At 37.8% G+C, this 24,571-nt stretch overlaps 3 protein-coding genes across 9 annotated transcripts; 1 reads left to right on the forward strand and 2 right to left on the reverse strand.

Moving 5' to 3' along the window:
- Positions 1 to 1,798: 1,798 nt before the first annotated feature.
- LOC149753010 (cytochrome c1-2, heme protein, mitochondrial-like) lies at positions 1,799 to 4,115 on the reverse strand. The gene is made up of 7 exons (XM_089924857.1): positions 3,879 to 4,115; positions 3,500 to 3,557; positions 3,261 to 3,420; positions 3,044 to 3,164; positions 2,442 to 2,721; positions 2,286 to 2,357; positions 1,799 to 2,061 (listed from the first exon to the last, which is right to left on the reverse strand). The coding sequence occupies exons 2-7, from the start codon at positions 3,506 to 3,508 to the stop codon at positions 1,951 to 1,953; spliced, it is 753 nt and encodes a 250-aa protein (XP_089780983.1). The 5' UTR covers positions 3,509 to 3,557; positions 3,879 to 4,115; the 3' UTR covers positions 1,799 to 1,950.
- Positions 4,116 to 10,276: 6,161 nt separating this feature from the next.
- LOC149753011 (putative F-box/LRR-repeat protein At5g54820) lies at positions 10,277 to 12,566 on the forward strand. The gene is made up of 4 exons (XM_089924933.1): positions 10,277 to 10,601; positions 10,863 to 11,212; positions 12,016 to 12,195; positions 12,288 to 12,566. The coding sequence occupies exons 1-4, from the start codon at positions 10,277 to 10,279 to the stop codon at positions 12,564 to 12,566; spliced, it is 1,134 nt and encodes a 377-aa protein (XP_089781059.1).
- Positions 12,567 to 13,572: 1,006 nt separating this feature from the next.
- On the reverse strand, positions 13,573 to 14,884 carry LOC149753012 (uncharacterized). 7 transcript variants are annotated; one of them, XM_089924862.1, is made up of 5 exons: positions 14,745 to 14,884; positions 14,550 to 14,655; positions 14,299 to 14,395; positions 14,182 to 14,211; positions 13,573 to 14,100 (listed from the first exon to the last, which is right to left on the reverse strand). In XM_089924862.1, the coding sequence occupies exons 4-5, from the start codon at positions 14,207 to 14,209 to the stop codon at positions 13,805 to 13,807; spliced, it is 324 nt and encodes a 107-aa protein (XP_089780988.1). In that variant the 5' UTR covers positions 14,210 to 14,211; positions 14,299 to 14,395; positions 14,550 to 14,655; positions 14,745 to 14,884; the 3' UTR covers positions 13,573 to 13,804. The 7 variants fall into 7 exon arrangements, with proteins under 7 accessions (XP_089780988.1, XP_089780990.1, XP_089780986.1 ...); XM_089924864.1 differs by having other exon boundaries at positions 14,182 to 14,234; XM_089924860.1 differs by having other exon boundaries at positions 14,299 to 14,403.
- Between the last annotated feature and the right edge of the window lie 9,687 nt (positions 14,885 to 24,571).

The raw sequence follows: 24,571 nt of genomic DNA on the forward strand, positions 1-24,571 counted from the left end.
CAGAGAACTTTGCACAAACTAAGTTTTTATTTAGAAATCCCCGTCATTAATAATAATTCTACGTGAAGGGCAAGATATAGCTTTTTTTTGTTCTTTTTGCAACTATTTTTAAAACAATATAATAATATAACAAATTATAATCAATAGAAAGCTTTAAAGCAAACTTTTTGTTGCACATTAAAAAATAAATTTAATGATGGTCAACATATTAATGTCATAGCATCTAAATTATGAATTGAGAACTCTTAGTAGATGAGCAGAAACTCTCGCTATTAGTGCCAGGGTCCACATAGTGAATGAACTCTTCACAAGTTGTTCTTTAATACAGAAATGTCCATTATTAATACCGTTCTCATGCGATATATGAGATGCCTTTTTTTTCTCTTTTTTTAACTATTCTTAAAATGCAATATAACAATATAACAAATTATAATAAATAAAAGATTTCAATAGCTAAATTTTTATTGCACATTAAATAATAAAATTTAATAATAGGTTGAGTACATTAATGCCGGTGTTAAAAATATTTTTTGCATGTTAAACAATAAATTTAATGTTAATCAATACCTTAATATTAGTATTATTACTGTCAGCATCCTTATGGCAAATGAAGAGCCTTTATTTGAAATATATATAATAGATAATAGATATATTATAATAAATTGTGGTGATGGTTTTTCAAATCATTGCTCTGTTAGTTTAGAGCAGGCTTTAGATAATATTGCTCCAATGTTTTACCTTCATTAGAAATGGATAAAAGAAGATAGTTTTTCTCTTTTGATGGAGACACTGGAATAAAGTTATCAGAAAAAGCAAGAATGATGAGCTGATAGTTGTACAGCTGACAAGAGGTGGGAGGGTGGGCCCTTTGCACGGGATATTGTAGGAAGTTTCCTCTGCCACATCTTGATAAGTGATGACGTTGCATTCGGGCAAGGCAAGCATTCACCACCACCAATCCACTCTCACCTCCGCCCAAGCTCGTAGATAAATGGTGTGACAACTGACACGGCCTCAATTTGGAGATGTGATGGTGGTGGCTGTGACAGGCGTCCTTATGGCAAATAACGAACTTTGCATGAGCTGAGACTTTATTTGAAATATATATAATAGATAATAGATATATTATTAAATTCTATGATGGTTTTTTATATCATTGCTCTATTAGTTTAGAGCAGGCTCTAGATAATATCACTCCAATGTTTTACCTCCATTAGAAATAGATAAAAGAAGATAGTTTTACTCTTTTGATGGAGATACAAGAAGAAAGTTATTAGGAAAAGTAAGGATGATGAGCTGATAGTTGTATAGTTCGCTAGAGGTGAGAGGATGGGGCCCTTGCCACTACAAAAGAAAGGATATCTTCCGGCGGTTTTTTTGGTCTCTACCGACGCTTTTAAGCGTCGGCGAATTTTCAGCCCACGCACCACAAAAGCGTGGGTCAGACGTCGGGCAGGTGGGCGTGGGTCCGGTTTTTGCCGACGCTAAGAGAAAGCGTCGGCAAAAACAGGGCTTTCCCGATGCTAATAAAAGCGTCGCTAAAAGACTCAAAGCCGACGCTTATAAGCGTCGCGAAAAGATCAGTTTTGAACGACGCTTTTTAGCGACGCCTAAAAGCGTCGCTAAAAGACTCAAAGCCGCCGCTTATAAGCGTCGGCGTTAGCCACCTGTTTTTTTTAAAAAAAACAGAGCAGCACTTATTGCCTCAGCCTCTGCTGCCGAGGCTTCAACCAAATATTCCACACCTTTGCTCAGTCTCCTGCACCAAAATCAATCCTAAGTGGCATATCCGAATCAATTCTAGTAAATTCCACTAGATTTCGAACTCCATAAATTTACATAAATCATAAAACACACATTATACAATATGAACCAAACATTCAAATTATATTGATATTGACACAAACATTTAGATCATTCGAAATATAAATTTACATAAAAAGTTATGAATTACAATGTACTTTTACATATCAAACTCCATAAAAAACAATCTACAAAGTATGAGGGACGGGATTCAGCTCCATCATCATCATCTTTGCGAGCATTTGAAGTATCAGGAATCTACAAAAAAAAACAAAAAAGAGAAACCTTAGATATTTGTAAAAATGGGATACATTAACTTATACATCATAATTGATAATATGTAAATTTTTATTCAGCCATAGCTCCATTTAATTTATCAGATATGCCAAAAATTATCATCCAAACAAAGTGAGACAAGAACTGTGATGGACATGGAAAAAAATGTCGCAATAAATACTTAAAGAACAGAGAAAAAACATTACCAAAACACCTGCAGGAGGATCACAATATCCTGTGAGTAGGGCAAAAACATAGTTTTGGCCATTGTGTCGTGCCTGGAGGAATATGCAGGACAACATTAGTAAAAGAACCAGACAGACATTGATGCAAATCTGAGTCCAAATTTTCAGTGATACTACCTTGGTGATAATGCTTAAGTCTGGAGGATATGCTCCTCCATTGGCAAATCTTGCTGCTTGTTCATTTGGATATGGTTGAGGGAAACGATCGCTTAATTTACCAGGACGTGTGAACATTTCACCTTCATCATTTGGCCCATCAACCACCTCAACCTCAGCTACCATAGCCTTTGTCTCCTCTTCAGTGTATGCTACACCAACAAGATCTCGATATGAAACCAGAGACATTGAATGGCAAGAAGCACAAACTTGTTGGTAAACTTGGTGACCGCGCCGAATTCTGCTCAAGTTCATTATAATTAGTATTTCAATCATTGTACATCCACATTAAAACTAGTATACAGCTTTGCTTATTTCGTTGTGTAGATGAACAAAATGTTAGTTATCTAAAACGGACAACCTTTTTTTGCAGCCAAGCTACTAAGCTACTCAGGTTAGCCATTAAATGATAACAAGAGATCTCTTCAAAGTTGATGCAGCAGATCTCAAAGCATAAATTCATTCAAATTCATGTAATATATAATTAAATCAGTATAGCGAATATAAGAATCTTACAGAAATGAGAAAAAAATTAGTAAATATAGAGATCGTACTCCACTTACGATGCGTGGTCATAGGAACTAAGAATGCCTTTGTGAGGCCAAGGATAGATTGGACATGGTAGGCCATGCTCAGCTTCATCAGCAGATGCCAAAGTAGCCAGGCTCAATATACCCAAAAAACCTGCTCCAAGGAATGCCAATGCTCTTAGTAATTTTTGTTCTTCGCCTACTGCTCAGAGAACAAGTTTCATCTATTTGCGTAATGAAGATTAAGTACCTGGGTGGAGGAAGATCTCTCTTATGGCTGTGCTGGGAACTCCCTCATCTTCTTGCTCCAGGCGAATCTTTTTCAGAGCTATCATCTCATTGGTCAGACGGTCTCGAGCCTTGTACACCACTCCGTAGGTCCCTTCCCCAATCTTCTCCACCTTCTCGTACTGCGACCAAAATCCTCATATTATCACTCAAAACATCACATTCTACTACCAGAAGAAGGGAAAGCACATTACTTCTAACCTGGTCCATTAGATCCCAACCAAACTCTACTGGGGCACGAACACAAAAAATCCAAAACCTAGCATTCCATAAAGGAGAATAAACGAAGAATGTGAGTTGAGAGGAAACTCAACCAGACAAGAAACAAATCTAGACCGCGCATGCCGCATTCATCAAAAACCATATTGATCAAGATCATAGAAATCGATGGCATTTAACCAGAAACCAATTCCGATCGGCGAAGACAAAGCATTCAGAACAAAGCCCTAAAGTCCGATCAAATCCATCAACAATCAGGTAATCCAGCGGATCACTTTCCATAAGCATTCGTATAGAAGGAGAAAATCAGAAACAACAAAAAAGGAACAAGATCGAAAACGAGGTGTAGAGAGCTAAGTACCGAGCTACGACGGAGGATCGGATCCCCGAGATAGCGGAGGAGCTGCCGGAATCGAACGGAGTCGCACGTCGAAACTGAGGAGACGAGGGTTACTCTACTTTGTGGGCTTCGAAAGAAAAGAGAGTATGGGGACTGGGAAGAGAGCACGCGCGAGAGAGACACGGAGCTGCCTGAATGCCTCTCCGCCCCTCTCCCTCCCTGTCTCTCTACCCTTTTTCTTCTCCTCCCTGCGTAGCTGGTGGATGGCTCTTCCTGCAGCCATTTTAGTGAACTCCTCAAAGAGATTTGGTTTTCAACGACGCGAATAAGCGTCGTCTTATCCCAACTCTACGACGACGCTAATAAGCGTCGTAATTAGCCGACGCTTTTTACAAGCGTCGGTTATTTTCGGCGGTAGTTGGAAAATTGCCGACGCTTGTTCGGCAAAAAAGCGTCGTTAAAACCCATATTTCCTGTAGTGTGCACAGGATATTGTAGGAAGTTTTCTCTGCCGCATCCTGATATGTGATGACATTGCATTCGGGCAAGGCAAGCAGTCAAGCATTCACCATCACCAATCCACTCTCACCTCCGTCCAAGCTTGTAGATAATGGGTGCAACATGGCCTCAATTTGGAGATATGATGGTGGTGGCTGTGACAAGCATCCCCAAGCCACCCCTCCATTCTTTGTATCTAATTATGCCATGAAACTATGTTGTTGACGATTACTTTTTTTAATATAAGATTTCTAATCAAAATGAATGGATTACCATGAAAAAAATACATTAATTAGGCACTTTTCTTTTAAAGACTAGGAGGTTATTGTTGGAATTTATCTGATTGAGCCCATTTGAATGTGGCCCACACTAACATACATCGGGATTTGTTTTAGTTGTTTTAATTTGATTTGAAGTCTGATTCAAGATAAGCCTATATGGAATATATTTTGTGGTGGTTGCAATAAAGTTAAATTCTACACAACCATAGTGGAGATAGTGCCCATCTTAGTCTCCGTAACTTGTTCTAATATGTTTCTGATGGGTGAGGCACATTATAAAAGGATATCCTACGGAACTTAGCCTCTAAGTCATACAAGAGTGCTTGTGAGGTCCTCCTAATTGGAAATACTTGGAGTTGGGTTTGGAAAATCAACATGCTATTTGTGGGCGGCAGGGGTAATTGCAGGCTGGTTTCAAAGGTCAAAGCATCAATGACTTTGTCTTCATGTAAAATTTATTGCCCCATATAGTTTAATATTGTGGTATCAGAGCTTAGGAGTTGTAAGGCATGAAAGCTAGCTCCTTTTATAGATATAGACCTGCGACTAGCCATCTTGGCCTCATGGTACATCTAAGGAACCATTCCCAGACTCCATGGCCGAAGAACCGTTTCTAGTCTCCATGGCCATAGTAAAGGAGTTTTTTTGGGCCTTGAATCATTTTTAAATAAACAAAAATTTCTATAATATATAATGATGGGTAAATATAATTGATCCAAGAAAGTTTTAATACTATCATAATTGTGTCTAAACTATTTAAATATTGAGTCGTCCCCAAAGGAGCATCTTCCTGTTTGATGCTTAAATGGGTGAGACCGCAAGAGTGTGCATTGGATTGAGTCGCACTTTAATGCCTAAAAGTGTGATGTTTGCTTATACTCAATGTGCATATCTTGCTATATTCACCAATGATGTTGATATATCACTAATCAAGTATAGCCATTAGCATGTTATGGCACTAGCCCAAAGGAGAAACATAATGATGCATTTGGTTGCCCACTAAAGTTAAATATAAAGAAATTGAATTTACTTTAGATAGTTTAATTGTCATTTAGTCTCATTATTTGATGATAATGTGAGCATGTATTATGTCCAACAGTTATTTCAACAATTATTGATAGCAGCGTAGGAAGAATTTTTTTTCTTAATGGATCAAATTTTTGGGAATGGAAAAAAGAATAATGCTCACATTAGGATGTGTTGACCTTCACCTGGTGTTCTGAGTGGATGAACCTTCATCATTTAGGGATGAAAGCACACCAGAGCAGAAAAACTTTTTTGAGAAATAGGAGCGCTCCAATTTGCACCATGAAATCCAACATGAAGAGGTATATTAGGGGGATCCATCCCTTCATGTGACAAGGCATGTGAATTTTTGGATGTTGTGGAGTAGCAATTTATAAGCTCTGATAAGACCAAGGCCAACATCCTAATGATGAGATTAGTCTTTATGTACAAGTAAAATTGGTATACGTGAGCATATTATGGATATGAGGGATATTGCATCGTAGTTAAATGATATTAAGGTTTACATATCTGATGCATTCTTGGCCCACTTTATTCTCAGTTGTCTCCAATCTAAGTGCGATCTCTTTAAGCTCTACTATAATATACATAATGAGGATTGGACAGTTAATGAACTACTAAACCAATGAGTGCAAGAGGAGGAGAGATTGAGTGGGAAGAAGACAGGAATGTAAATTTTGCTTCACATCAAGTTAGTGGAGGAGCAGGTAAAGAAAAAGATGCATCCAAAGCAAAATGGAAGAAAGCATTAACTGTGACATTAGGTGAAGTCAGCAATAAGGTAATCAAATACTTTTTCTGCAAAAAGCAGGGATACCTAAAGAAAAACTGCATAAAGTATGAATAATGGTTGCATAAAAAAAGGTACCCTTTACTCTATGTGTATTGCCAACGACTTGTAGCGCTTTTTATTAAGAAGGCCTCCAACTGAAAGTGAATGATCTATTTTTCATTAGAAATCAAGCATATTTGTATGTCAAGGTAGTTGGATGCTATAGGATAGTTGTGGATTCTGAATTTGTCCTAGATTTAGATAGGACCTTTTATGTTCCTTCTTTTTTTTTCATAAATTTAGTTTCTATTCCTACTTTGGACAAAGTTAGTTTTTATGTTTCTTTTGGAAACACTATACTTAATTTAATAAAGGACTCTATAGTTGTTGGTTCTGGTTTGTTATGTGATGGTCTTTATAAACTTTTTTTTGGATCATTCGCTTGAGCAATCTTTCTTTTTAAACTCTTCTATTGGCAATAAAAAAAGCAGAATTAATGAAAACTCCTTTATGTTATGGCATCGGAGATTGGGGCATATCTCAGAGGAAAGGGTCAAAAAGTTAGAGAAGGATGGGGTCTTAGGATCATTAAACTTCACCAATTTTATGACCTATGTTGACTGCATAAAGTTAAGTTAGACATATGCATCTAAAAAAGGTGCCGGGAGGAGTGAAGAAACTTTGGAAATTATTCACACTGATGTAGATGGAATTTTTCCCCATGTTTAATAGGTGAGAACTATTTTGCCACATCATTAATGATTATTTATGGTACATATATCTGTATATTCTATATTTTGATAAGGCCGATATTTTTGAGGCCTTTAAAGAATTCAAAACAGAGGTAGAGAGATAATTAGAAAACGTGATTAAAATGGTTAGAACAGATAGAGGTGACAAATAATACAGTAGACACATAGATGAAACAAAGGCTAGGACATTAACAAAATTCCTAAAGAAACATGGTATTGTATCATAATACACAATACCAGGCACACTAGATCAAAATTGTATAGCTAAAAAAAGGAATTGAACGCTGCTTAAAGAGATGGTTCGGGCTATGATAAGTTACTCTACCCTAGGGATTTCCTTGTGGGGAGAGGCTATAAAGATAGCTACGTATATCTTAAATAGATCCCTATTAAGGCAATTCAAAAGACTCCTTAATTATAAGCTATGGACTGGCAGGCACCTAGATTGGGATATATATGTTTATGGGGACGTCCAACTGAAGCCAAGGTGTTCGACTTGTAAGAAAAGTTATTTGATCTTAGAATGATTAGTGGATTTTTTGTTGGTTATCCAGAAAGATCAAAAAGATATTCATTCTATTGTCCATCTCATATACCATAAATAGTATAAACTAATAAAGCTAGATTTCTAGAGGATGACATTTTAAGTGAGAGATGCGCACGGGACGTGTGGCATGGTTCAGGTCCCAAGGACGTCGTCTCGTCCCATTTTCAAGATGCCTCCAATCCATCCCCCTCACATATTCCATGGGGTCCTTCACGTCCCCTTCAGTCAAACTCCGCTATAGTGCGGTCTCGTGTGGCCCTTCATCGGTTTTGCAGGTTCAGCCAGCTCCCAGCCATGGCACCTTGTCGCGCGACACATGGTTGCCCCCCTTCGACCCTCTCGGTGCTGCTCGGATGCGTGCATACATTGTCCCTTGTTGCCTTTGGTTATCTACTGCATGGTGGTGCTCCATTGTCGACAGGCCCTCGTGCGGGCCAAGACCCGCGAAATGTGTGAAAGGGACGCACGAGATGGTTCAAGTCCCAAGGTCATCGGCTCGTCCCACCCTAATGATGTTTTTGCTGCCGCACGCATGCGGAACTGGATTGGCCTTCCTTGTAATTCCGATCCATCCCCCTCACATGTTCCATGGGCTCCGTCCCGTCCCCTGCAGTCAAAGTTTCATCCGCTCTAGGGTGGTCTCGTGCCTCCCTTCGTTGGTTTTGGGGGTTCAGCCTGCTCCCAGCCGAGTGCCACATGATCGCGCGGCACATGATTGCCCCTCCCGACCCTTTCGATACTTTTCAGATGTGCACATACATCGCCCTTAGTTGCCTCCCGTTATCTAGTGCGTGGTGGTGCCCGTTGCGTGCAGACTCATGGCGTTATTCGTCGGTCTGGCCGAGCTCACTCTCGGGCGTGGGACTCATGCCACGCAGTGCATGATTGGCCCCCCTCCTCTGCACCTCCCTCCCCCCACCCCAACTCTCCGAGGTGCCCAATCGGGTGGCACATGCTTTTTCCCCCAACGACCCTCTTGGTACTGCTTGGATATGTGCATACATCGTCCCTGGTTGCCTTCTATTATCTAGTGCGTGGTGGTGCTCGGATTTCGCCATGTCAGCGTGTGAGCTGTGGTCCAGACGGGGCGTTCGTCGGTCCGGTCGAGCAATCGCTCTTGGCCCTCGGTCCCTGTCTAGTCCCCTCTTGTCGATGTTGCATCCGTGTGGGCATGGTGATGAGGCGGCGTTCGTCGGTCCGGTGGAGCACGCTCCGGTGAGTGGGACTCTTGCCGCATCGAGCCTGGTTGCCCTCCCCTTCCCCATCCCACTGCTACTCCGGCGGTGCAGCACGGTTCCATGCATCCGACTTATATAGCTTCGTTTGAAAAAAAAAATGTGGACCCAATAGCCGCTCGAACCAGAAAAGCAATATCTACTTTGGTTCATACTTTACGGGTATGGACCACATTCGAGTAGTTGGTTTAGCTTTGGCTTTTAGATATTGTTTGGGTGCCGGTTTATAAAAATTATTTTCAGAAGACTTAAGAGTTTCGGAGAAAAATAGTTTTTAATAAAATTGGGAGATCCCATTTTGAGAAAACGTGAAATGTCATGCGTCCTATAAAATATATTTTTCTGATATTATAAGATATCTAGATTATCCAAAATTATTTAGAAATATTCATGAAATTCTGCAGATATTGATTTGAATAAAATATTTTTACTAAAACTACGTAACCAAACAGCGCCTTAAAGCCATGCTAATTGCCGAGCCATAAATTAAGGTCAGACTGGCCTCATTGAGGCGCCGTCAGCTGAATGGAGATCTGGGCTGCATCCTTTGCGCATCCCCTTCCTTCGCTTGAATCACCGTTCGATCACCTATCGTACAGCTCTCAAAGCGCTACGAATTCCCTGACTCACCGCCTGCACAGATCTCAAAGGGACCAGTGGATGATCCAACGGTTGATTGGCGGGAATGATGCAACCCCGACTCGCTGAGACTTCTCATTCGACGCAATCTCCGTGTCCCCACGTGCACCTGTACAACGAGTGTGGGCTCCAGAATTAGCACTTCCTTCTTAAGCTGATGTGTCCAACATTGAGTGGGTACGAGAAACTGATACATGGTATGTCGCTTTCTAGTGGAATGTGAAAAAGCTGTCTGTATTATGAGCAAAACAGCTTATGTGGACCCAGTTTCGGCAATTCATTGCCACCGTCCGTAAGTACCGTTTTATGGTGCAATGCATGTTATGCACAAGCTCTCTCTCTCTCTCTCTCACCTTTTGCCGCTGTCTGACTCTGGGTAGGGTTTTGGAGGGCCGTCTTCCTTTTTGCGACTGAGAAATGGAAGAGAAGCGTTGAGGGAATGACAGGTTTAATTCTTCTCTCTTATTCATGCAGTCATCCATAAAAGTTGGTGGAATAGGCTTATAGATAGGATTTCAAGGCATGTTGCATGCCTCTTCCATGCAGTAGCTCGAGGTAAAATCGTTGCCGGGAAGAAAGAGAACCGACAGTGCAACAAGAGGTTTCTTTCTTCCTCCTCCTTTCATTTCCTTTACTTCTCGATCGATTGCCATGGAAAACCCTACGCAGATGGTGGACAGGTTGAGCGATCTTCCAGATCCTCTTGTTGCTACCATAGTCGGCAAGTTACCCTTCAAAGAAGGTGCAAGAATGAACCTCCTTGGTAAGAGATACAGAAGGATCTGGCCCTGCTCCCTGAACATCGTGCTCGACGAGGCCGACTTCACCCTCGACAGTAAGGTCCTCTACCTGCGACTCAATGCCCGGAACTCCCTTGCCAACGGAATCAAGAGAACTGGCCGTGTGGCCTTCGTAAACCACGTCCGCCGCTTCATTGCCCGATGCCAAGAGCCAAAGATCAACACCTCCGCCTCCACTTCTCTTACCCTCAGGAGTATGCTGCTGAAATCGTGGAATGGATCAAGTTTGCTGTTGAGAGGGACGTGGAAGAGCTTGAGATTGATTTCAGTGATATCTGCGATCCCTTCGATTTTTCTGTTGGTGACACGAACCCTTTTGTTTATGAACACTGTCGATGCCTGCGCACGTTGAAGCTATCAGCTTGTCGATCGGTTCTTCCTCAGTAGGCTGGGTGCATATGTTTATCTCAAGAGAATTGCATTTGAAAAGGTCTAGTTAGGTCCATACTCACTAGAGTACTTGATGTTCAACTGTCGATGTCTCGAGGAACTCAAGCTAGCGAGCTCATCCTTCGTTGGTGATATAAGGATCTTGGAGTACAAGAATCGGCTGCTCACACACTTGACCATCAAGAATTGCTATTGCTGCATGGAGGTCATGGTGGAAGCGCCAAAACTTAAACGATTCGAGTATTCCGGAGCATTGAAAGAATTTGAGCTTGGAGAGCTTGCGAATTTGGAGGAAGTGGAGCTTAACTTCGGTGTAGAATGGGTATTTTTACCCGATGGTGATGTTATATGCAATGAAATTTTGCGTCGGGTGGCCAGTGCAAGGACCTTGGCCGTGTGCAGTTTTACACTTCAGGTTTGGATTTGATTCAGTTGAATATATAGTTTGGTTTTCTTTCCATGCTGCAACGTGTTGCATTAATTTGGAATTAATTCATAGTGTAGTGATTATACTAAGACCCTGTTTGGACGCACCTCCCGAAGTTAACTACTGCATGGGGAACTTGAACGATGATGGAAGGTGGTTGCGGAATTCGTTATCCCGAATTTATAGGGACATCTTTCCAAAGCTACAACCCCTGCCCGTTAATTGAATGCGTTGTCCTAGTTTTCAGGGATAAAGAGTATCAAGCCACCTCTTCTGCTGCCTTAAAAATTCTTATCCAAGCATCCAACCATGTATCTTCTGTCCATCCGTTCATCCAAACACGCCTTAAATATATATACGAAGAAATGTTTATATTGAGAATCAATTTGATTATTGACTATCATCCATCTGTAATCCACTGACCAACTCAGATGACCAAGGGCTACCATTTCATAATCTCGTTCATCATATTGGAGTTAGCTTGATAACATTTTTACTAGGTTATGAAGAACTAAGTAGACTAATATAGCATATATATATATATATATATATATATATATATATATATATATATATATGCTATATTAGTCTACTTAGTTATATATATATATATATATATATATATATATATATATATATATATCTTGATAATTAAGCTGATTAATTAAGATTCCAATTACTGATTATTAATCTGCCATTGCTGTGTTCAATTTGAAACTGTCTGTTAACTATGATATCCAGATTGCATTTACTGTTATTATCAATGTCTTACACCTGTTGATATGTAAAAGGTTATAGACACTGGAACCAATCCTTTACATTTAGAAGAGCCGATCGATAGACTTGAGCATCTGAAAATGAAGAAGATAGCGATGCATCGTCATGAGCTACGAGGAATTGCTTTTTTGCTGAGAAGTTGCTCAGAACTGGAAAACCTAACAATTGAAATGGGAAATTTGCACGTCCTTGAGGTAAATAAACTGAATTTAGCGTATAAAATACATACTCTTTACAATTTTATTGTTTATCATTTACTAAAGCCATAACTTTTCTCAAATTTCAGTACGCTGATTATGCGGATGAGAAATTTCTAGAGGAGCTAGAATTTTGGGAATCTGTACGAGTACAGCCTTTCCAGTGCCTACAGAGCCATCTCAAGGGAGAGAAAAACGAGGTGTCATTCCTGCAGTTTTTGCTAGAGAAATCAGCGGTTCTCCAAGAAATGAGCAGAGACGTCTCGAAGGCAACATCGTTAGTGAATATTGAACGATATATAAAAGCTGCTCAAGGACTGCGAAGCCTTTATAAGGCTTCGCCATTTGTGCAGATCGTGATTTCTTAATAAAGGGGAGAACATAAAGCATGCATGGCTGCTGATGAAGTTGCATTTTTAAAATAAAACCTTTCTTAGAATGGACTGTTGAGGTGTATCAATAAACTTCATCTAGAATGGCCTTTTTGTTTCGTAAAAATCTCGGACGGCCTTTTACCGATCGATGTTTCATAATAAACATTTTCATTGTTAACATTCTGATCGTAATTGATGAGTTCCATCTGCTTCATGATGCACTAATCGTGGAAGTTGATGGTGGTGCATATTCTCAGCTGAAACCTTTCTTAGAGTGCAGTGTTGACGGTGTATTAATAAATTTCATTTACGATAGCCTATTAATAAATTTCATTTACGATAGCCTATTACTAGAGGGGTAAGTTATCTCTGTTTTTTGTAATTGCATTGCCTAACTATCACTACCAGAAAACACGCGTATAGTGACGGAGATTCCCGTCACTATACCGTGTTTCCGGTTACTAATACGGAATTTGTGACCGAAGCTTCCATCACTGAATTGGTTACAAAAACACGCGTCACTAAATTCTCAGTGACGACGGCGATTGCCGTCACTAACCTCTGTGACAGAACCGCTGTCACTAAGCCGTTACAAATTCAAGAATTAAATATTTAAAAAATTACGTATTTTCCGTCACTATCCAGTTGCGGCGTTAGTAACGAAGGTAACTTGATCACTGATTTTATCACAAAATGCGGTCACAAGTTTGGTCACTGATCTGTCACAACCTTCAGTGACAGATTTAGTCCTCACAAACATGGTCACACATTTTGTCACTATATTTATCATTAATCCCGTCACTGACCCTCAAGATAAGGTTACCGTCACTAATTTGTTACAAACGCTCTGAGCAAAATCAATTTTTATTAACCAAAATCCTGTCACTAAGTTTATGACTGCTCGTCACAATACTTGGTAAACAATTTAGTAACAAAAATTTGGTCACTAATCACAATGTAATAACCTGATATATTTGGTACATTGATTGGCTCATAATAATAATAACAATAATAATAATATCATTAATAGCAAAGGCATTCAACATTACGCAAAAGTTATTTAAAATATCATTCAAAATAGGCATCAACATGTCCTAAATCCATCAAAATCAAAGTCTAAAAATATATCATAGAGATCAACAGAGATTTCATTCCTCCTAGGAATGCAAAGACCTATCATCTAAGGCAAAAGCAATCATAATGAAGCATGATCAGCAGAACCAGAATCACCATTACTCCCCTGATCTAGATGCCTTGGTCCAAAGCCAATCTCTTCTCTCATCTTTTGAAGAACCTCCTCTTGCCATTTCTTCATAATTTTGCACTGCACCATTCATTTCCTCATCATTTATTTCTTTATTTGTATCCACCTCTTCATTCATGTCCCCATCAGGAATGTAATCATCATCATCATGACATTCCTCGACACGCTCAGGCAACCTAGGAGGTTGAGGAGGAACTTGAGTAGCAGCCAGTATTAAAGCTGCTTTTCCATTACCTCTTGGTTTTCCTTTTTTCTTGGCCATAGCTGCACAACAATAAAAAGTTATAGTTATTTCACAATATAAATGTCAACAAATCCAATCAAAGTAAAGAACAATCAGTGGACCTGTTGCTTTCCCTTTGCTCTTCCTCATGTCTGCACAATTATAATTTATAAGTCTAAAATTAGTTATATTAGCATTTCCAAGTGGACAAAGTAATGAAATAAGGCAACGATATCTACCTTATTATTAATTTTTGGAGAATTTGGAGAGTGCCATGTGATATTGCTTATTGTCTGACAATGTATGAAGCAAGAATCTATAAACATGCCCCCATTCCTGTTATGCTGAAAATCACTCAAGGAATTAAGCAAGGCAACCCTGAATCCTGCCAATAAAAAATGCAAGGGAGATATTTTTTTGTACTAATCATCAGTGCCAACAGAAATAGAAAGTTAAAAATCATGCAAAATGAAACTTTGCAAGTTATGACCTTGGAGAGATTCAATCTGGTTGGAATCACAATTGTGAATGTTCAGCTTGCACCTTTGCCATGATTGTTGAGTATCAGATGATTCTGGAGCCAATATATGTTGTATCTGAATACATTGTAAACCATATTGTGAAATGATATTTGAGAAATTACACATATTGATAAACAAAAGAAAGCATAATGGATAAGCATTACCTGCCAAACATCGTATGCTGGGTTGAGAATAAAGAGTGGGGTGTCTATGTTCTTAATAATCTCATGTGCAAAGAAACACTGAAAAGAAAATTCGAGGCAAAATTTGAAAAAAAAAATGCAAAATTTGAAAAGAAATTCTTAATATCCATCCTGCAAGAAGAGAGGAAAAAACAAGTAAAGTAGATCTAGTCAATATGAACACAAACACCACCTTTGAATTTTCAGATGTATCAATTTGGCCAGTAATATTTGCACTTTATCTTGAAACTCTTCATGAAAAATGATCAAAGAAACAGACAATTTCCATGATTCAAAAATTTGGAACTCAAAATCAGATCAAAATGCAAATAGTTTGACTTAGGCAGGTTAACCTGAACATATTTTGTCAAGCTTTGATTAATACATATACATAAAGTACAGAATGAGTGAAGTTACCCATATTCACTATCTGAACTAAAATAAACTTTTAGTTAGAAAGAAGAACACTCTGTCACATAGAAAAACAGTAAGCATAATTGAATTAAGTTACATCTGTAATTCATGTACTACAAGATTGGATCCAACAAACAAGCATGTCTCCCTATTTAATATTTTCTAGGATTTGAATGCCACCAAGACGAAAACTAAGCTTAGAGTCAAGTTCTGGTAGGCTCTGAAAATGTGTTCATCTCAAGTTAGTTTCTAGAAAGTGGATTCAAATTTTGGGTATCTAGGAATAACAAATACTGATATTGTCAGCTTTTAGTAACCTTCTGAGGTTAAGGTCCAACATGACTAGATATGGTCAACTATCACCAACCAAAATAATGTCACAGTCAACCATGGCCAACTATGGCCAGACAGAAATAAATAAACAATGCAATATTCAACTCTTCAAAAAGTTACTATGGAATGTATTCAAAAGAGAGGTGCATATGCGTCCAAGTTACAGAAGCCACAATATCTACCTGCATTTAGATGCCCTGAGGTGGACAACTTAAATGTCTTAAGGTAACCAACTAGAAGACGTGAGAAATCCACTCTAAAACAGTGCATGCAAGAGATAGCCATGAAGTGCTTTGCAAGAATTAGTCATAAAGTGCACAAAATATTGTTAGAGACATACTCATCAAGGAAAAAGCTAGCATCTGCAAGACATTTAACAGTGACCTCCTTCTAAAACTAGAATAGGTTTAGGTCCAAGACCATATATCCAAAAGAAAAATAAGATTTTTATTATAGTATTATTTACAAAAATATTCAACTATATCGGCAAAGAATATATAGAGCACAAACCCTGTCAACCGTCTTTGCATTTTTTTCCAACAATAGATTAGATCAGATACAGAGCACAAACCAATGTCACTCTGTCTCTTTTTTCCCCCTTCCAGATAGAGAAGTTTGAAAAGGGACTACCCGCAGCAGAGGGGGGAGGAATAACCCTCTCTGCCTTGCCTACCTGCGGCAGGGGAAGGAAAAGAACCCCTCAAGGAGGGAAAGAAGAACCCTAGCGCGGCCGTCGATAACTGCGGCCACGGCGGCGATCAAGCGCGGCGCCGGATCCACAGGCGGAGACCCTCGGTAGGTTCCTTCCCCCTTCCTCTTCCTCTTCTTCGTTTCTTTTATTTTGTTATAATGGGGTAAAAGGAAACAGGGTTAGGGATTACCTCGCTCCGGGAAGAACCAAATGTGGGTTCTGAAAATCCTAGCCGATGAGCAAGAAGGAGGGGGGCGTCGACGGGGTGATGTAGCCGCGATGATCTTGTCCCGGGTGAGAGTTGGATCGGCCGATTACGGGGCGTGATGTATCCATGGTCGCCGTCGACGGGTAGGCAGAAATGGTCGGCAAGGGGGAGCCGAAGAGGAGAGGGCGGAGGTGGAGGAGAGGAGAGGGGAGAAGAAAGGGGAAGCCGCGATGCCAAAATTCCTAAACCTCCAATCGGGCGATGCCAATGTGTTATACTGACCGGGCTGATAGGAAGTGCTTCGAATTGGCTCCAAATCGGGACTGGGTAAGTCCGTCTGCAAGCCAAATTTCATATGAAACTATTTTTTATCTATAAAGCTGATTGGACGGAACTTGATGTCTCCCAGTTCCCCACTCACGAGGACAAAAAAAAAATCCCACACCTTCTTCCAAAATCCAATCCCATTGCATGAAAGTAGCAGTAGGGGTGCAAATGGATCATGGCCGAATTTGGGTTATCGAAGGAATTTGGACGGAATGGCGGGTACACTTAGTTTCATTTTAGATTTTCTTCCTTTTATTTTTTTTAAAAATTTAAAATTACTCAAAAATAATATTTTTAATATTTTTAGAATTAAAAATTAAATTTGGTGACGGAAATTTTTGTCAAACACCCGTCACTGCCAAAAATATTTTTTTTAAAAATTTATAAACACTTGGGTTACGATATTTGTGACGGCTAAATTTGTCACTGTCTTGTTGCAATTTCGGTTATCATTTTGCTGACAGATATCCCATCACTATGATGGTCACTAAGTTTTGGCGCCCATCCTACCTGCGCATTCTGTGACCGGTCTGTCACTAATCTGTCACTAAGTTTACACCACGGTGACCAAATTTCTGTCGGTCACTAATCCGTCACAAATAATGACTGATAACGGTCCGTCACTAATTTTCCGTCACTATACGCGTATCTTCTGGTAGTGTATATTGTTACATTCCCCCACACATCCTCAAACTAAGACCCCATTTGGTAGAGTTGTTGGCAGTAGATCTTTTTGAAGTAGAGTTTTTAAAATAAGCTATTTGCTGTTTGGTAACTACATTTCTAAAGTGTTGTGAGACTTTAATATATGTTTGGTAAATAAACTGATAAAGTATTTTTGGTATAACAAAATGACTATAAAGGACATTGCATAGTATTATAAAACAGAGCATAATAAAATATAATATATATAAATACATAAATATATAATATAATATAATATTACTGTAATGTAATATAATATTATTATAATATAGTAGTATAATATTTTATACTATAGCATAATAATATAACATAATTTGATATTATATAACATAATATATCAATGTATTATGATATAATATAATATAATATTTTATTTATAGTATAATACAATAATAAAGGTATAAAATATTATAATTATTATCATTATAAATTAATATTATTATTTTCTGTAATTATTATATTTTATAACTCAAAATAGCTTTTCGACGAGGCAAAAAGTGCTTTTTTCGAGAATCTTCAAAATAGAGTTTCTTCCAAAAAGCTGTTTTAGCTTTCTAGCAAAGCTAAAACATCTTTTTAATTTTTTTTACAAACATCCCTATTCTATTTAAAAGTTCTTTCGAAGCTTTCTGCCCCTCCAAAAGCTCTGCCAAACGGGGCCTAAATCCCTATATACATGGTGCATCAAATGAAACGAGATGGAATCCTAGCCAAAACTTGATTCTTGAGTTTAGCTCATTTTTTCGCTAAAATGAGAGTATCTTAAATTGTAAGTTGATCAGCTACTTCATTTCTTTTCTTCTCTGTCAATATGAACTGCCTACTAATAACTGAATATGCCACCAACATTAGTGGATAAATTCAGGCTGACAATCCAAAATCTCCGATAGATAGAAACCAACTTTGGTCTTCACGTCCAAGCCATCCATATTTCACCATATCCGGCCTATCGGGAATATCACAAACCTTTGGCCAAAGGCTCTTTGTACCACTTAGAACTAGCAATGGGGAGGAGCCAATTACTGAGCTTTGGTTTCATCAAGTTTAGTTTGAAATTAATTTTAATCTGAAAAGTTGAGATCAAGATTGACATGTCTACTACATTTTAAGCTCAATTTGAGTTTAATTTCGAGCTGACCCAAACATGGGACAAATTGAATAGCTTGAAAACCTTTTCAAGCTAGAAACTAACTCAAGCTTGAACCAAGCTTGGTTTAAGTTTGAGTTAAAGCTTGACTCAAGCTTTGTTTAATCCTGAATTAACATTTAATGGACTGAAAAATTAAATAAATATTCAAGCTAATGATCTCAATATTATGGATCACTGGATCTAAGATTCAAAATCCATTATCCATCCATCGATCTATCTATACAGACAGAGATACTTGGCGATGGTCAACTGGATATAGGTTGGATCGGCCACCTCCCCAACCATAGGATGGGCATGGATCTCCAAGCACATAACACCATCTTAACCTCCTTTTTGACTACATCCCCTCCAAAACAATTTGAATACACAAAGATGTACCAATTACACAAAGAAGTACTTAATATATAGATAAGTGTTTTGACTACATCCCCTCCAAAACAAGAAACATTAACTTTCTGAATAAAAAGTAAAAGAATCAATTTGAGAATGAAAAAAAGGTTGGTTGATGATTGCAAGAATGAGAAAAATCCTTCCTAGAAGAAAAATACAAATTCAAAGGGAATTGTCATTGATGTGAAAAATTTGGCTGCAAAATTCAAATTTCTAGAGTGAAGCTCAATAGTCTAATGTTATATCCTTCTATTCAAAGCTTGCAAGAGAGAAATGAACTGAGAGTTAGCTTCTCATTACTTTTACTGTTGATACTAGTTGTCTTGATTGCAACATGCATGGGTATCTTCTTCTTCTTCTCATTTGATTGATATTGCTTATATTGATGATTGGATCATTGATTGTTAGCTATAGGGAGGTATTTGATTCCCTACATGATTATACAGTTTTTAAGCTATTTCTACTACTAATGGTTTACTTTATCCTATCAAAAGTATTGGTGATCTATTTGTCACGTCATCTTCTAGTTCTTCTCTTTCTCTAAGTAGTGTTTTTTTTGTGCTTAACATATGAAGAAAAATGTTATTTTTATTCATAAATCACAAATAGAGGATTTTTTTTGGGTTTAATAGCATGGAGATTTATAATCATATAAAGCATCTAGAAAGCGTATTGTAGGAAAGTGAACAAGCTTGTTATAATGTTTGTCAGAAATTGTTACAGGTATCAGACTCTTAAGCATGATACAACTAATAAGTGGCAAGAGATTAGCCCATGTGAATTATGATAGTGTTTACACCCCTTCTCAATGATCTAGCTGATAGCCTATGAGCAAGCGCTTATCATTAAATCCCCTATTAGAAAAAGGACGACCTTCTTTTTCCAATTGTGTTCAAATTATTAGATCGAGTATGAAGCTTTAATAGTTAGCCTAGAGATACTGCTTGACATGGGATTCACAATAGTTGAAGCTGAGGATGATACTCAAGTCATGATTAAACGGCTCTGTGGAGCGTACAAGTGCAATAGTGAAGCACTTATGTGGTAACACATGAATGCCTTGTGGCTATTGTAAGACTTCACTGAGGTGGCTTTGAAGTTCATCCCTTGGCCTGAGAACCAAGAGGTGAATGAATTAGCATAAAAAGCATCAAGAGTGAAGATTCATAAAAATATCTATATTAAATTCATTATGACTGAGAAGAGACTTTTGCCATCTGTATTCAAGAGGCATGCCAATTCGCAATATGAAGTGTATGCTTCAAATGTTAGCTAAAATGACTGGAAGTACCTTATTATTCAGTATCTAAAATCCTTCAACCAGGATCGGAAGAAAGATAAAGCTGAAAGCCATCAATTACGTTCTATTAGGTGATAAGCTATATAGGAGGCAGTTAGATAGATTGATGTTGAGGTGTCTTAGTGAAGAGAAATCCATGTTAGTAATATGTGAAGTCGGTGAAAACATATGTGGAACCTATTAAGTAGGATCAAAGATACGATGGCTAATTACTAGACACAAGTATTACTAGCCAAAAATATTGAAAGATTATATAAGACATGCTAAGGGGTGCCAAGTATGTCCAAGATATGTTGTAGAGGGTTCAATGGAAGAATTACATCCTATCATCAAACTGTGGGTGTTCAGACGCTGGCAAAAAGACCTGATCAATCAAATCTATCCACCTTCATCAATAGGCCATGAGTTTATTATCATGGCTATAGACTATTATTAACAAAGTACTATTATTAACTTTACAAGGCATTAGATAATTCGCAAATTCAGCCTTCCAAAGACTATTATAACCAAGTAGGAAACTATTTTTACCAACCAAGATATTTTGGCATTTGCGAAGGAGACTATGTCTTTTGGCCCAAGTAAGTTGGAGAACAAATAAATAAGCTTGTTTATTTTGAACCTTTTGAATATGTTTACAATTTTTTTGGTTATCTGGAAAAAATAAAGGCATATTTGTTTCAATTAGGAGAAACAAATTTTTGGAGAGATCTAGAATCTCGTTTTGATATTAAAAACCTTCAAATAAGGAACTATATTTCTCTATCAATAGTTAATGGATTTGACGAATTGGTTGGGAATAAATAGTGATTTTATCTTAGGAAACTTATAGACAATTAACAAACATAACCTCTTGATTGACAATCAAACACCTATAACTACAAAACTTCAACGAGAAAGAGAAAGAAATCAAGAAATAGAAATATGGAATCTCATACTTCAAAATAAGAAGGCAGTTGTATAACATTCTTCTTCTTCCTTTTTTTTTTTTTGTTTCTTGCATTTAGTTTGGGGTTTATCTTGTATGCATATTATCTTAACATTGATTACTCATATTATCTCCTTTTCTTGAAGTAAAGGTAGTAGTATTACCTCTAATTTGGGTGACTATACTTTGTTGCAATGATGGAGAGTCAGATCGATCATGTAAGTAAAGAGAAAAATAACCAACCTTCATCATAGTGGCAAAGATAGAAGTGAAGCTATTGTCGCATAATGGTTAGGGTCCTTTTCTCTCTTGATAATCTATTGCCTTTCTTTGTGTTCTTTTTTTCTAGATTAATCCAATCACTTCAAATTTACCAACCATCTCTGCCCAACCTTCTTCCTATTCCTCTTTCTACGTATTACCAACTCCTCTGCTCCCCAACTTTCTCTCATCCTTTCACTACTCTTGTATATGTTTCCTTCCAAGATAAATGTGGTCGGTTCTCTGACTAGCTATCTTTCTTCAATCTTCTTCCTCTTTCTATCCACCCTATTACCGTCCAACTCCAATTAGCAATGTAGGATTAAAAAAATAATATGTCTGGATTTTCTATTATACAATTCTAATTTTCTTGTTTTTGCAAGGATATCATCTTGTTAGATTTTTTACTAATGGTATCAACAAATAACTATCTTAAATGCAAAATAATTTTCACTCCTTTGTATTATGTTTTTTTAAAAAAATTGTACAACTGCTATATATGTAAAGAGCTATATCTTTTTTATACATTTTTTAGGGCTATTAATATAAAATTTAATAATGTCTCTTCATACTTAGAATAGTTATTTATTGATATTGTTAGACAAAAATCTAATATAGGAGGAAATAGTGATTTTTGGAGGGTAATTGTGCAATGAGATGTTTATAGGGGCATATATGAAAAAAACCCTCTTTTTGGGTTTATAAGAAAAAAGGAACTTGAAATATAAATTCTTAGATAAAGGATGATCATAGTCCATGAAATCCAAAACATTGACTGGACAATGACTGAAAGAAAAAACAAAAAGAAAAAAGATAGTGAGAAAGGGAGAAGAAGCCTAGAAAGTCTCAATTAGTTATGATAGATATTGACATCAAATATGAAATGGAATAACAGTAGTGTGAGGACCTATGTAGGTATGTTTTTGGTCCAATATCGATTATGCATACAGTAGATTTTGAGCATTTATACAAGGCTAAGGGAACTAAATAATACCTTTCAGCTAGCCTTTTTGTATGAGGTCTTAGATTATTACAATCGGTATCAAAGTGGGCCGATCCATGGCCCATATGGACTACGGAACACTGGAGTACATGTCCATTTAGGTTGATTTTTGGCTAACTATGATATTTGTCATTAGATTTGTGACATTTATAATTGGATTTGAATGGATATGTGGATGGTAGGGCTTAAATAGGAGAGTATATGAGGGCTCATCTAGTATGTTTTTAATCCTACGTCAGCTATATACTGAGTATATCTTAGATACTTATACAAAGCTAAAGAATCCAAATGATACTATTTAGCTAGTCTTTTGGGTGAGGTTTTGAGTTGTTACGAGTAGAATTTTCATTGGTCATATATAATTGGAGCAGAGAGGAGAAGATGACAAAGAATAAATAGAAGAGAGGAGGAAGCTAAGATTGGAGATGTTTCTTTGCAAGAGAGTGCAAGGATGGGGGCAACAAAGATCAAAGGAAAAAGGGTGGTGATTTGGAATCAAGGCAGAGTGGAGAGATACATGTCAAAGGAGCCAAAGAAACCTTATTAACGAAGCTTATAATATGAAAATGATGAATATAACTAGGGACATCAAGCTTTTTTTTTTTGGGGTAGAGAGGCATCGATTTTTTAGGGAATGGAAAATGGCATGAGGAATCAAGACATGGCTACCTAGTTTCTCTCATTTTTTACCTATCTTTTAACATTTATCAAATTTCCCAACTTATGTTGATAACACATATATCATCAATTAGATACTCTTATTATGAACATAGAAGAAAATAAAAATAAAGTACATCTAACTAGATTTAAATCATCTAGTTACTTGGCATTGCTCTCCATATGGAAGGGATCCCAAGTGTGAATCTTGGTGGGGGCATCAAGTTCTTACCAGTGGGGTGATCACTAGCACATGTTGGTTGAGAGCATATTGTAATCATAAACTAGTTTTTTTTTTGCGCTACGTTGTGGGGCGATCACTAGTACATGCTACTGCTAACATTTTTGCTATATAATTTTAGAGCTAGTTTTCTTTTGGGCATCTAGTGGGGTGATTATTGGCAGATACTGATGGGTGCTATATTATAGTCAGAATCTAGTCTCATTTTGCACTTACCACAGTTCGATTGTGGCCATAGTTTCAAAGGCTAGGAGAGAGTGTGGATACATTAATTTGAAAATATATCTTTTAATAAAATCCATTAAATATCTTTGAAATATTTATTTTTATATTTTCAGAATCTTATATTACAAGAAATAATATTCTATGCATATTATGATTGATTGAACCAGAGGTAAAGAAGACTTACCAGACTTTTAGCTCATTATTTTCTCTTGTTCCTTTTCGGATGCCGACTAATAGCACGGATGGGGTCACTGGGCTATGAGCAAGAGAACTAGGACCTAGGAATGATCCTTTTATTTTTAAATAAAACACTGTGTAGTCGACATTGATCAAGTTTAAAATAATGTTGCATCTTGTTTTGTGAATTTTTATCATTTTAAGAAATTTAGAATCTTCATTTACCTCAACTGACACTATAGGGAATTTTTCTTAGACCGTGCTTCTCCTACCAATCAAACCCTGTACGGCATGCGGCCATCTGTCACATACTAGCTCATGCTAGTGGGAGTAGCATTATACTTTCTATTGACTAGCTAAGAAAAAGTTGTATTATGTTCACTATGAATAGTATAAGAAATTGTAACAATCCAGTATCTCACATAAAGAGGCTAGTTGAAAGTATTATTTGGATTCTTAGGCTCTATATAAGCATCCTAGTTCTTTCTGACAAATTACCGATATGAGACCAAACATATGCCATTATAGGCTCTTACAAAAACAAAAGAGAAGGGAGACAAAAGATGGCAAAAAGTGCATAGAGAACAAGCAACCAGCCCAAAGCTGGTTCCAAAAAACAGGGCCCAAACACTGATGTACGTGTGAGATACGGGCTGAAGTCGGCAGCCCCAGCCAACTTCAGCCCCGTCTTCCTCTTTTGGAAGGGGCCAGAGCAGGGGATCGCAGATGCGATCCCCTCCGGCTTCTTCGGGTGCAGCGAGGGCGGGGCGCCGCGGGCGTTACGCGGCAGCCCCGCGGTCAT

Source organism: Phoenix dactylifera, chromosome 8 (genome assembly GCF_051530095.1).
Source record: "Phoenix dactylifera cultivar Ajwa chromosome 8, Ajwa_hap1_PhDact_Kaust_v1.1, whole genome shotgun sequence".
NCBI classification, from domain to species: Eukaryota; Viridiplantae; Streptophyta; class Magnoliopsida; order Arecales; family Arecaceae; genus Phoenix; species Phoenix dactylifera.